The sequence below is a fragment of the Corvus moneduloides genome, chromosome 2, assembly GCF_009650955.1.
Source record: "Corvus moneduloides isolate bCorMon1 chromosome 2, bCorMon1.pri, whole genome shotgun sequence".
Classification (NCBI taxonomy): domain Eukaryota; kingdom Metazoa; phylum Chordata; class Aves; order Passeriformes; family Corvidae; genus Corvus; species Corvus moneduloides.
In genome coordinates this window covers 4,108,459-4,122,505 of record NC_045477.1, presented here as the reverse complement: position 1 = coordinate 4,122,505, position 14,047 = coordinate 4,108,459, and the positions used below count along the sequence as shown (strand labels likewise).

Genomic DNA, 14,047 nt, shown 5'->3' with positions numbered 1-14,047 from the left:
ATCTCTCCTGGTTGTCTTTCTTGTCGTATCTTCTGCAGCCTGTAACAACAAGCCCGAGCAAACACATCTGACTGCACCTAGTCTGTCTTATCACTAACATCTTTCTATCAATACAGAGAGCTGCCCTTTCAACCCTTCTTGCCTTTATAATTTGCCTCATGTGCCTGCAGTGTAAGTGATTGCTGAGATCTCTGTGACACAGGCAGGTGCTAAAACATAACGACAATGAGCCCCATCCGAAGTCTGTGTGTGAAGCTTGTAACAGGAAATTTTACCTGGGTCTCCTCAATTCCCAAAGGTCAGCCACTTTCTTTCCAAGCACGGATTTCCTCTGTCTGGAAGTTGTTGGTGTAATGCTGAAAGAGGCTTCTAGCCCCTGAGGAAATACTTAGCTGGAAACCCACATCCTTTTTCAGAGAAATCTCTCCAAGTGTTACCAGAAATGAAGCCACATGAACCTCATTTCTGGGCAGACAACTGCTTTATTGATAGAAAATTTCAGGTATACTTTTGTATATGATTAACCTACATGTCTCAATCTCATATGATAAAAAACTCCCAAACAACACTACAAAAAACTAAGTTCCATCTTTTGTAAATGAGTTTTATATAATTGTGAAAATAATGCAGTATTTCTGAGGAAAACTCAGTGTCAAGTGTATCCAGCAATTTAGGATGTCTGATGATGCACAATCACTGAAATTAATTACCATCATCTTACAAAATTGGTTCTAATTAGCTGATGCCTTCCCACTAGAATATCTCTGAAGCAGCTTCATATTGCAAATCCATGCCAACGTTTTTTACCCAAAAGCTCAGAGTTAGCAGCTGGCATACAGGATATTTTGTGGGGTGGGGAAGACATAATTCAGCCCAGCTTGCTATTAAATCCATGCAAATAGCAGAAAGTGGACACTGCTCTCAAAAAAGCAAGGAAGTAAAGGCTGTTAAGATTTTAGGGGTAAAAGATTAAAGGCTGGGGGGAGGCTTCTGATTCATGGCACAATCTGTACTGGCATGAAAGCAAATATCCCACCATGGCTGTGAGGAGGGTGATGGCAAATGGAATTCTTCCTCTGGAATACCCTCATATGGTTCACCACAGAATCTCACTTTGAATTTGTAAGACTGACCCATTTTTGCTGGCTTTTGGAGAAACACAGATGGAGTGATGTACTAGGGAATTTTTGCCGGCTGTGGTATGTTGGGAAGTATTTCTTATGGTGAGAAATGGACTTCTTTCTCCTCTGAGTAAAAACACTTTGCACTGGAACAATTGATTCCTTTAAATAATAAGAAAGACAGACTGTCTTATAAGCCCTTCCAAATCCCACAACATTTGTTATAGTCACTGAATGCCTTTCACTAGGATTGCTAAAGATAAAGCCTCTCTGTTTCTTTGTATCTTCACAAAAGCTTTTAAAAATGTGGACTTATATCTGCAGGAAACAACTATTATTAATGAAGCAGCTGGATTTCTTTTTAAATAGGTTACTTTGCAGCCATTTGCTCTGCTAATTATTAAACAGAAATGCTGACATATATCTACAGTGCTTTGGGATGTTGAATATTATCTAAAGTACATTTAAAAAGCATTTTAGAAGAATAACCCATATCTGAAGCGTGAATTGAAGCTGTAAAATAACATACATGAAAAACAGCTGCAGAAATTATTAGCTCACATTTCCCCCCCTGAGGTTCTGCTTCCAGATATATCCAATGCAATATGAGACGCATTGCTCCACAGTAACGTTGTAATTCTGCTGATGCCACTTTCTATTAAAGTATCATAATAAGTAGTAACTGTTCTGATAAATGAATGCATGTGAAATAAACGTGGGATATAGATATCACACAGAGCCATTCAGAGGAAGGTAATTCTCTCTCATGAATTATTTCAGGACTTGGTTCTATTCTCTTCCATGAAATTCTGCACACACACACACACACACACACACACAGAACAATGTTTCAGATCACCAGACACATCTTCCTGGGGCACTGCTGAAAAATTACAGAGCAGGGAAGCTGCTACTCAAATCAGTGGCAGTCCCTCTGCTGCAGATGGACAGAGAGATGAGCCAGAAAGGAAAAGGGAGTAATTTTTAAAAACTACCCAGCGTCTAAGACATGGATGATATTAAACGTTCCGTAAAAATAGCTTGATTTTGAGAAATCAGCATATTCTCACAGGAAACTGTGGTGCTGGTGTGTTTCTGACAACACAATAAGTATCTTTTAGGTGTCTTGACAATGGAAAATGAAAAATTATTTGGGAGAGTCGGTGAAGAGGACAACAAGAAATGTTAGAGAAAAATTACTATGGAATAATCAAAACCAAAAGAAAGGAGAATCAGTGTCTACAGGTATCTGTGGCAATGGCTCTGCTGTACTCTCAGGGCTGTATCCTTTGTTCCAAATGCTCTTCTCTTTTTGCTCCCCCTCTTCCCAAAAGTACTGCCTGCATGACTTTCTCCCCTCTCATGTACATCTTCTTTCTAAAGTGCTGGGTGCTTTTCACTCCTGCTTATTCACTTTTTCCTCACCAGGTCCTTCTTCCTGCTACCAAAGCATCCTTCAATCACCATCGCCAAGATTTTCATGCCAGTATTTCCACAGCTCCCTGCTGAACGTCTCTCCTTTGGGGTACCCTTTCAAACAAGTTCCCAAGCCCGTGGGACTTCCCACAACCCCAGATTTACCATTCTGCAGGATGGAAATGGCAAGGCAGTGAGCTACTGAGAGCTGGTGTTTACTTTTTAAGACAAATCTGAAATACTTGACATTAAAATTATTCACACAAGGTCTTAGGTCAGTGGGCCTCTGGAGCATTTCCAGGGGTTCTGTTAAAAAAGAGACTATTTTAGGGTAAGTTTAGCTCACAGAGGGAGTCATCCTTTCCTTTTACTTTTCTAAGAAGAATTAAATACAATTTGCCATCATATTACTCACATTTTCTTTAGCCCTTCTTTAATGTTTACTAAGGACCTTTGGGGGTTAATTAATGCCAGGACATTTCACCCATGAACTGTTTTCTAATTCAATTTAAATGCAAGTAGCCATAAATATTATAAATCAATTACTGAGTATATTCTATGCTTCACCAACCAAAAAAATTGTAACAGAGTATTTTTGAAGGGGATTGAGAAAAATGAACCACTTCCATAAGGCCAGGCATTTATGCTTCAATTTATCTTTTCTTTCACAACAACACAATTTGAAATACATTTTGCTAAATACAGGAACTACTTTTGTAGAAGAAATCAATTATATTCTCAAGTTTAAATCTTCTTTATTTCCAGCCATGCTCTAATGTATTACTGTACCTCAGAAATGTACCCTGGGGAAAAGGCTTCTATTCTTCACTAAAAATCCATGAATAACATTATGTAGAAATTAATTCGTGATAAATGATTTAAAATCTTAACCTAGAATGGTGTCTTATTCAAATGTCATCAGAAAATGGCACCTCACCCGCAGGAAGGAGTCAAGGGATCCATTCTCCATGTATTCAACTACAATCATTACTGGTCTGCCTGCAAAACAGCAAGGAAACACATTAGGATTATAAATATATTATGGGGCTTTTATACTTCTAGATGTTCCGCAGAGGTTATTCACAGTAGCTAAATATGTAAAATATTTCCAAAATTCTCATTTATATCACAAACACAATTCCCTGTGTTACTCTTTAAGAATTATATACTATCCTTATCTTTTTTTTTTTTTTTTTTATTTTTATTGGATTAGCTGAATGCACATCATTCACTTTGGTGTATTCTCCCTTAAAAATGATCGAAGAAGAGCCTGTTATATCCAAATAGCAAAACTTGCTGTGCCATATTTTGGACTATATCTGAATTAAGGTAAAACCCAAATATTCATAAGCCATGTCCAAGTAATTACAAACTGAGGGTCATAATTTTCCTCTCAAAGAAAAACATCTCAGTGACTTAGAAACAGAGGAGACAGATAGAATGGGGTGTCACCAAAAAAGCTCTTCTAGATTTCCTAGATGGGGTGTGTATAATCCAGCAAAACTCTGAGTTCATATGTTTGTAAATACATAAAATATACACAGTGTTACTCAAAGCAAGGTTTTGTTCAACTTGCACAGTCCCAGGGTGGCACCATATCCAGATTGAAGCAGAACAAGACATTACATTTATTTCTTATAAGGATATCCAAATCTGAAGGCACACTTTTAAACTGTGTACTTAAATAGCAGCTCACTGCTGGTACCCTTTGAAAAACCACCCCTCTACAAGTGCTTGGCAGGAGAAGGGCAACCAGGCTGCACAGCAATGTTTAGAATTATTAATATCCCAAAGAAGCCATTCTATACAAAAAACTAATGAAGAAGAATGTTAGTAAGATTAGGAAGGAGGTGAAAGGTCTTAAAATGGCAGACCTTTCTTTCCATGGGAATGGCCACCTCTTTTGGGGTTCGTGGGAAACCACAGCTATGCCAAGTGGTGACATTGAGAGTCTACCATCTCACCTCCTCAATACAACATCAGCCAGGCCAATATTCTGAAAGCCCAAAAGAAGACTCTTTCATCCCTTTTTTTCCCTCTTCTGCTCAAATTATGGTTGTGATTTGTTTGGTTGAGGGGATGAGAAACAAACACAATACTCGGGCTGATAAAGCGTAGAAGTGCATTTGGATTGTTCCAGCACAACTGTTCATTTCTGTTCAGTTTGGTTAACAGTGAAAGTGTTTATTAAACTGTCCACAGTGTACAACAGGCCACAGCCAGGTATTTCTCCTGTGCTGGTACAGTTAACCTTCAATTTAAAAAAGTGAATGATCCATTTCTGTGTTTGTCCCAGCACGCTGACCCAGAGTTTTGGATTCCTGGTGATGCCCCTCCACACAGCTTAGTCTGGTCTTTCCGTGGTTCCTATCAATATTGCCTCATTTCCTCTAATGAAATTTGTGATTATTTCTGTATCAACTCTCATGTTTACATCTTCAATGAATAAAACACTTCATAGTGTTGTCACAATACTATGACATTTTTTTGTGTGAAAATTCTGGGATGCCTTAATGGATAGGCTTTAGGAAGTGTGAAGAGTTACCAGCTTCTTTTTAACTGAATGTTTAGTCCCAGCTGCTGATGTGCATCTGCCACCAAAGCAATTATATTCATCTGCACCCATTGGTTATACCCTGGCTTTGCGTTATAAACTTAAAAGATACATCACTCTTAAGCTCCTAGAGATCAGAGTGTTGCAAAAATTTATGTTTCCTTTAGTTCAGTTTGCTAATGATGACTGGTTGTACAGCCCAGCCTCTTTAGTTTCAAGCACATGAATGCTCTAGATTCCCTTACCTTTATCATTTCCTTACTGTCAGGGGCTGACACCTCCACATGAAAGGAAAACCCTGTAATCCAGGGAAGTAAATAAACTGCAGCCTGATGTTAGAGAATCTTACACTGTGCAGAACCCTCTCAAGCAAGTAGTAATTTCTCAATTGTTGCAGACAATAGCATTTTTCAATAAATAGGGGTGTAAAGTTGGCTTTCAGATGGCATATTTTGTCAGGTGGAAGTTACCCAGAAACTTCTCTTTCTGGGTAAATCAACAACTAAAATGCCTGTATGGAAAATCTGCATTTGAAAGGAAGGACAAATGGAGCTTTAAAACAGTGTCCCTGGTTTCCTGTGGGTAATCCTTGGGCACTCTACACTTTCCAGAAGCTGTAAGGTTCACAGGCTGTCATTACAGCTTTTATGTTCCTTAGATTCATATCCTTCAACACAAATTGTTTTCACACTTTGTAAATGGAACTATTAATTCTTCTACATTCTCCCATAAAACATTCTCTCCAAAAAACCCCCACCTGTACTTGCTTTTACTCAGACCCTGTGCTGCTAGGTTAAAGTAATATGAAATGTGTTTATATGCATTTATCTGTGGATTTATTTTTTCACTGGACAATGAGGTTTTAAACTACTCAACTTGAATGACTTGAAATGACATGCCTTAACACAAAACCAGCTCTTCCAATTGACAGCACAGGAATGGCACTAAATACACCAAAAAAGTGCAGCATTTTCCTTCAATCAAGTTGCTGTATATCAGAAAATCAGCATATCATCAATAAATTTAGCCACTTAGGCTGATAGCTTCCCACTGACTCAGTCTGTATCACTTGCCATCCTACCTAAATTTCAAATGAAATTCAGATTGTGTCAAGACACTACAATGTGTCATGACACCATGAAAATAAACCTGGCTCCATCACTTGATTATCTCACACAAAAATCTTTAATCTGGAAACAAACCTAAATTCTGAATTAATCAGGTTTTTAGTGTGACAGCACTTGATAAAAGCCACCTGATTTTGGCTACAAGTTTAATGTACCCCTGGAGCTATTTATGTATTCCAAGCCAGACTGTGACAGTGGAATTTTTAGCCAGCACAGTGTTTGTCTTTGGAGCACCCGTGGATCAAAAATGTGTCACCTATTGTTAGGGTGACTTGAAGAGTAAAAAACTCTGGTACACCATAGAATCTAATGGGAACTTTTATCATCAAAGTGGTAGCACTGGCTCTATTGCCAGCATGTTATCCTTTACCAAGTACTGCAATTTGAGTCCAGAAAAGGTTGTATCTGCTGGACCCCTGCAAAAACACAAAATACTGCTTTTGTTTTAAAGAGAACTACAAAACTGACTTAAAAAACAATACTGGAAGATTTCTAAACTAGTATAGTGTTTGCATCTAAATAAATAAATAAAAAAGGACTATTACTTATCATGAAAATTCATGTTGTTCTCATGATACTAAGAATTCTTCATCCTCAAAACAAGAATGAATAAATGGGAGGGGGCAGAGAAGTCTCTGACACAGAGAAGCAATCTTTGGTTATTTTATCAAGGGGTAGGCTAATGCAATGCTGGAATGCACTGAATTATTTTCCGAGGATTGCTTATAGCACAAAGATGGAGAAGTTAAACAGGTTTAAGGACAAAGAGCAGTGGGATACAGATGGCAGCAAAGGCTCTCCTGGCAGTGACAATGACCTCTGTCTTGGCTGCACCTCCTGGGATAGGAACACACCCAATCTCCAGTCCAAAGAATTGCGCAGTTCAGGGAAGTGTTTCCACACAGATACAGGAACAGGCACAGGAACTCTGAAGAACTGAGTTAATTTTACAGTCAAGAGCCACACAAGAGAAGGAATGGAAAAAGGACACTGAAAAAGGTATGAGCTGAGTGCTTGGAACCAAGGAGCTAAAAACTGCAGGCATTGCTGGAGGAGAGCACACAGCTTCTTGTTTGAATTGGGGGACGATGAAATAAAAATGTTTGAAGATGGATTCAAGGATCAAATCAGTCAAACAAATCAGACTTGCAGCAGTTTTAGATGCTTAGCACTGCTGGAGTGGGGAGTACTGTGACAAAACAGACTTTTAGAGTAATTATATAGCATCCTGAGGCAATAGGTTTGAGCCCCAAATATGGATTTTACACATGATATATGTCACAGGTATAATTTGCAGCACATTACAACAGATGCATCATTTTACTACATAGTTAAGATAACAACATGAGATAATAACTGTACTTATACGACACACACAGATACCATGCCCACATTTGCAGTTCTCATAATTTTTGTGAAAGTATAAATATTCCCACCCCAGACACATGTGGGATATTGTCTAAAGCAGCTTCCCCTCCTTGCACATGGAGTAACTGTGGCTCTGGGAGATCCATTTCAGAGTTCCAGCATGTCAGAAAGCCACCCTGAACACACAAGAGCAGTACTCGGGCTTGGCACGATGCAGGAAAAGGACAGCAATTTATCAGAACTGAGATGAATTTATAGAAGGTGCAGGGGCTCTTCACTATTTTGAGGCAACTCCCACCATGTGACAAGAAGCTGACTGGTTTTGACAACTTTCCCCTAGAAAGTTCTTTGCTGAAGTTCTCCCACCCAGCTGTACTGCAATGCCATTCAAACAAAACCAGTGAAAATGACAAACAACCTGTATTGATGTCATGCCACCTCCGAATATGCTGCAATTTTGTATTTTCCATTGATCAATCTGCTTGACATTTTTTTAATAAGCAGGAATGCAAAAAAAAGAAAAGGAAAGAAAGCCATACATTGCCGAATAATGTAAAATACCGATTAAATCTAAAATACACATTGTATATATTTTTAGTTCTCTATTTCTTTTCCACAACATAAGATTTTGATAGCATGCAATTTAATTGAATGCCAGAGTGATGAATAAGGAGGAGAATCTGAAGTGTCATATCAATGACAAAATATTCAGCTTGTTGTCTCCTGTTGTCATTTTAAATAATGCAGCAAAGCCTCCTTTAATGAACGTTTTTTGTAAGATTAATCCTCCAAAAAGAATAGTGAGCACATGTTCCTCTTCTACACACTTATCATGAAATCTCTAATACCAATTATGAGGATAGATTTGTTAACATAAACACATGATACTCATTCTTGCACTTAAAACAGCACAGGTTGGCACCTGTTCCCTGGCTCGTATTAGAAAATACTGCTCCATCACTTCTGCAGATCAGAATCCACGTGGCTCAGGAAATCACCTCCTTATCAGGCATCTTTTCATTCCAAAGCCATGTTCTGCTGTTGGTTGCCCACTGATTTATCTCCTGCTAAAGCCAGAGAGATAAGACAGCCCCAAACACAGGCACGCCCTCACAGGACTGTGCCTTCCACGCTCCCACAGCACTCAGAGCACCCCCAGGGCAAGCCACAGGAATGCGCAGGCCTTGGGAGGCACTCCTGGAGCCCACACCTGCTCCATTCATTACACATCCCTTCAAATCCGAGAGCCACGGGCTGGCACTGCGGCTTCCTCTCTCCTGTCACGATTAAAAATGCATTTGTATGCACCAGAAAGGAATTCATTTCAGTGGATAAAAAAAAAAAAAATCCCGTAATTCAAAATGGGTGGAGGAAAAGAGAAAGAAAGAAAATGAAAGATTATGAAAAAACCAATTAAAAAGAATTCCGCCACTTTGCATTTTTGTCTTTGCATTGTTAGACCACATCAATTCACATGAAGCCAATGTGAATTTTACTGCAAGCCACCCCACTTGAATTATTGACTCACATTACAGAAGGCCCCTGTCTAAGACCTGTGTTCAAGAAATAGAAGCTGCAGTTCCAGACTCCTGCTTGAGAGTTCAGAAGCCAGAGTTTGCAAACAGGATAGGATAACATATATACATCCTAATCACATAACTTCCTAATCACTTATCTTGCTGCTAGTGCATTTTGGATTTTCTCATGTCTATATACCATTTCCCGTTAGTTAAGTTAGTTTAGTCAGGGGAAGATACTTCTGCAAAATCAATTAATAACAATACAAAATACATGAATAACCACAAAGTGCTGGTTAGTTGTTAGTAAGGTATGGCCACACAGCTATCACTGCCAGCTGAAGAAGATTTATTGTATCAACACAATCTGGAAACACTGCTCTCTGAGCTGTTTTCCTGTAATTATACATTAAATGCTTTTCCACTTGCTACTCTGTGACCCACTGGCAAGAATTTATGCCTGTTGGTGTGTTTTGGAAGCCAGGAAAAGTCTGTATATATAAAATACCTTCTCAAATCTCCTGGCCCTCCCCTCTCACTGCAGCCAGCACTGCAAGTGGTTCTCCTGGTTCCTCACAAAGGGAGAATGTGCTTTGGACAACAGAAATTTGAGCATTCCTGCTGCTCCTGCAAGCCCTAATCCACATCAATCCCCCAGTGTGCCTACAAGATATTCTGGAAGATACTGAGGAAAGGAAAGTGGAACTGTAAAGAGAAAGCAGCTGTGTCGTTTCCATTATTTATTTTCTGATCCTTATCTTTCCATGAGAGAAGCAAGTGGAATGCAGGAGAGGGTAAAATCAAAAGAAATAGGTTTTTTGTCACTACTTGGAGATTGGGTAGATGAGAGAGAAATAATGGCTAAAATTGCATTATAGAAATACAAAAACTGGCATAAATTTTACTTTTTCCCTTGCATTTATACTTTCAGATCTGTATATTTGAATAAAAAGAATTTAATTTCTCCAGGTTCCCATTTGTTGGGTTGTTTATCTGTGTCATCTCTCTCTACATATATTTATTAGCATTACAAAGACAATATGGATGAACAAAGTTCAGTTTCACTCCTGCTGCTTATATTTACATGGATATTATAAGCAGAAATTAAAAAAACCCAATGCCTTTATTAGGGTGAGAGGGATTATTTGAATTCAGCAGTACAGATGGGGCAGAACAAGAGCTGGTGCACTGCAGACCAGTTCTGAAAGCTGCCATTTAGGGTTTAAGCAATGACAAAATCATGAGTCAGAAGAACAAACAGTGCTCAAGGATTGCATTTTTGACCATCTTATCTCCAATCCTATGTTATATCATCCCATTTTAAACGAGGAAACCACAGCATTGAAGGCCTTTATCAGTGTATAAGTTGGCGGGAGAAGGTAGAATAGTTTCTTTACAAGAATAGGCAATTTGCAAAAGACAAGTCACAAAATATTTTGGCCACTGTTTTAAATTAATTATATTCTGGGGGAAAAACCCAACCTGTTAAGAGAACTGATTCTGGAAAAGATTTATATGGCTTGAAATGTGACTTAAAATCCTAAAAATTCTGGCACTTTGGCTTTAGCATGGAAGCAGAGAATAAGAGAAAAAATCATAACAGATAACACATTCTGTTCAGATTCAGTTCAAGTGAGATACTTTTGCCCAGTTGGATTAACCAAAACAATTCACCTCAGTTATTTTGTAACTGAAATTCAGCGTATTTCACTTAATCTAATGACACCTCACCCTTAAAGTTCCTCAGAGTTCAATGCAATCCACATCCTCTTGTGGAAAGAGCATGGGATGTTCTTTGGTTCAAAATGAGACCACAGAGTCCGACTGCATCAATGATCACTTGCCCTGCTGACCCCGGAGCACGTAAAGGAATTTAAACAATGTGAAATCTGTGCACTGGGGGCTTCTGCACTTCCATATTCAGCCTGCCACAATTCATAACAAGTTCTTAGGGGACACGAGAAGCAAATCCTACTTAATCTCAGTTGTGAATTTACCTATTATCGCAGGGACTTTATATTTAGAAGCTATAAGCTACAACGTGAATTTGAACAGGAGCAAAATTTTTTTAAAAAACCATATATAAGGTTACAATGAAACAGGGTTTTGTGCTTTCATAAGCATAATGACATGGTTATGGTATTATTTCAATCCTATTCTAAAATGTCATTTGTTGTTTATTCCATATTATACCTGATTGTGAAGTTTATAAGATTCCGACATGACTTCAGGATATCCTTTGTGTATTTTTCCATTTACTATTTGAGCACATTTTGCCCATTTCCCTTTAGTCTACATAAAGACTAACCTTCTGAGATACCACTGAGTTATAAAAAACTCGTGATCCTCCACTCTTCCTTTATGAGAAAGGCATCATTTCTCATGTGCAGAAGTAGTGGAGGCCATGCATCAGCACTCCTGAATGTTCCAAAACCCACAAAGGAAGCTCTGGTTGTAACATGTGCGTTGCTAAATCCAAAATTAAGAAAACAAAACATCACGAGTCAGGACTCCAGCAAATACATGATGCCCTGGACCTAACATTGTGATAATTTTGTGATCTCCTGAGGTTTTTTCCACTTCTCTTTGAGAGTCTGTACCTTCAGGACATGAAGGCACACACTGTCAAGCTTCTTCCTTCAGTTCTGATTCTGACCATGAACAAAAGTCAAGAGCTACAAAGAAGATGGACCAAGCAGCCAACTTTGGATGCAGAGGTTTTTAGACAAGAATGTACAACTTGAAGAAAGAAGAAAAATATATAAACTCACTGACACATGAAGAATGAACACAAAAGCATTAATCTCCCATAATTTAACTCCCATAACATGAGACATCTCCATGGCTGGCAATAGCTTGATTTTCTTTCTCTGAGAAAGAAAAAGGCATTTCAAGGGAAAGAGCCTAATTTTCCTAACTGTGTGTCACAGAGAGGTCACATGAGTCTCTACAGGATTGTCTAGTCTTCACCAACTGTATAAGATACCTAAACAAAATCCAGAAAATCCAGATTTAGGCAGATTAATTCCCATACTCAGTATTTGGGCCTGGGAATGCTACTTCAGCGAGTTGAATTTGGTAAAGGCACACTGGCTTCCTACCTAAAACAGACCAAAAGTATTTTAATATCATTCAAGGTAACTATTTCTCCTGCTTCCCACCTCACAAAAATGAACCAATTCCGATTCTGCTTTTATATCCAGTGTTTTACCACTGGCTGAAAAGAGAGTTTGGATTTTTTTCCCTCAATCTTGAAACAAAGAGAAGCTGTGTGCAACTTATTTACAAATACATTCTGTGTGTATCTGTCAGGCTCCTCCTGTTCTCCTCTTCATATGTTTCTGCTCCTGGTAGTAAGGAACAGCAACTTGCTTCAACTCACATGCTTGTAACAATAAATTTCCACATTTTCTGTAGTCAGATTTTAAAAATATGCAATAGTAGTGAATATTGTGTAAAAATGACCACATATGCAAATACTTTTTTGTGAACTTCTAGGATTTAAATGTTTGGAGTTGTTTACCATGCCCCTCTGAGCATGAAATGAGATATTTAGCAAGGGTGGAGAGTGAGAACCTCATTTAATCATGTCCTACACTCAGAGCTTAATCCCAGTTTTACAGTTCAAGCTTAACCCTACTTGACCAGCACAAAATATGTTTCTTTCAGTATTAATGCTACTTGCTGCTCATCCTTATTTTGGTTCTGAGGTACTCCCTGCCTGCCTAATGGAAAAGTCCATCTACATTTGAACTCCTGTTCTCAGAAAATACGTGCCATTATGTATTAGTTGTAGGGTTTGTAGGCGAAACATTCCAGTGAAACAGTACTGAGGCTGGAAAGAATAAACTGGAAGAGCCATTTGGCTCAGGTATCCCAGGAAATGCATATGCAATAGAAGAATCAATTTGTTAGTCACTGAGAAAGGATCAGCTGTTTTCATTTAACAACAAATATAGCAGGGTAGGTGCTGGAATTTAGAGTAGAGAAAAATGCATTAACTTGGGGAAAAAAAAAAGTTACTTTTCTCATTATTGGAGTACTATAATCATAGTCGAATTCACAATGTACAATTGCTCCTTGATGGTTCTTGTTGAGTAATTTTGTTCAATGAGGGTCTGTCAATACAATTTGCTTTCAAATGTCACTTTATACAATATCAAGAATAATGGGCTCACTCAGGTGCACTTGGAAATTGTAATAAAATATTAATTTTGGGCAAAAGAAAACTGATAATCATCTAGTTTAGTACTCTACAATTATGGCTGAGCTTTTTGAGGAGCTCTGTGTAATAATTGTGAACATTGCAATGCGTGTTAGACAAAGAGCCGTAAATAACCAGGCAGTAAAATACTGAAGAGGGAACATCCTATGTAGAATGTACTTTTTGTTGAAGACAGCAGTGAGCAAACCACCCTACATCACTTCCAAGTTTCTGGAAAGTAAGTGCACCCTCAATTTCTGGCATGTAATAATTTTTTTGAGGTTCACAAAGGTGGGTTGTTTCATCAAGCCAGATTTCTTTGCTTCTATTTTTCCTACAGTGTCAAGGAGTGGATAGTTAACCACTGCAAATTAAGTTGTAGGAAATAACTGATGCTCACACTTCATTACAAAAGTCCCATCAGGATACTTTCACAGAAGCTTCAGAGAGGGGCTCTGTGAGTGGAACTGGGGGCAATGGCCCAGCTGCTGACCTCGTGGGGAGATGATGTTCACAGAGAGGTGTTTATGGCAAGAATAATGTTGATGGTTCTCCCACCTCTCCTGCTAATGCAGTTGGAATGCTGAACAGTCTGAAGGAGAGGTTTGGCTAACAGGAACTTTTCCATAGTTTCTCAGAGCCCAACACCCATCTCTAGTTCTTGTTGAGAAAAAAACTTAGGAGTTTAGCTTGAAAGGAACAGTAGGAGAGGTATTTGCTTTCCCTCCTTTCCTCTGCAG

The 14,047-nt window shown here is 38.6% G+C and overlaps 1 protein-coding gene across 4 annotated transcripts in view; it reads right to left on the bottom strand.

Moving 5' to 3' along the window:
• EPHA6 (EPH receptor A6) overlaps positions 1 to 14,047 on the bottom strand; it is a 388,929-nt gene that overhangs the window by 58,890 nt on the left and 315,992 nt on the right. For all 4 annotated transcript variants that reach the window (XM_032095757.1, XM_032095772.1, XM_032095765.1 and 1 more), the window contains one exon: positions 3,475 to 3,536. In XM_032095757.1, coding sequence (XP_031951648.1) covers positions 3,475 to 3,536 — 62 coding nt within the window. The remainder of the gene's footprint in view (positions 1 to 3,474; positions 3,537 to 14,047) is intronic.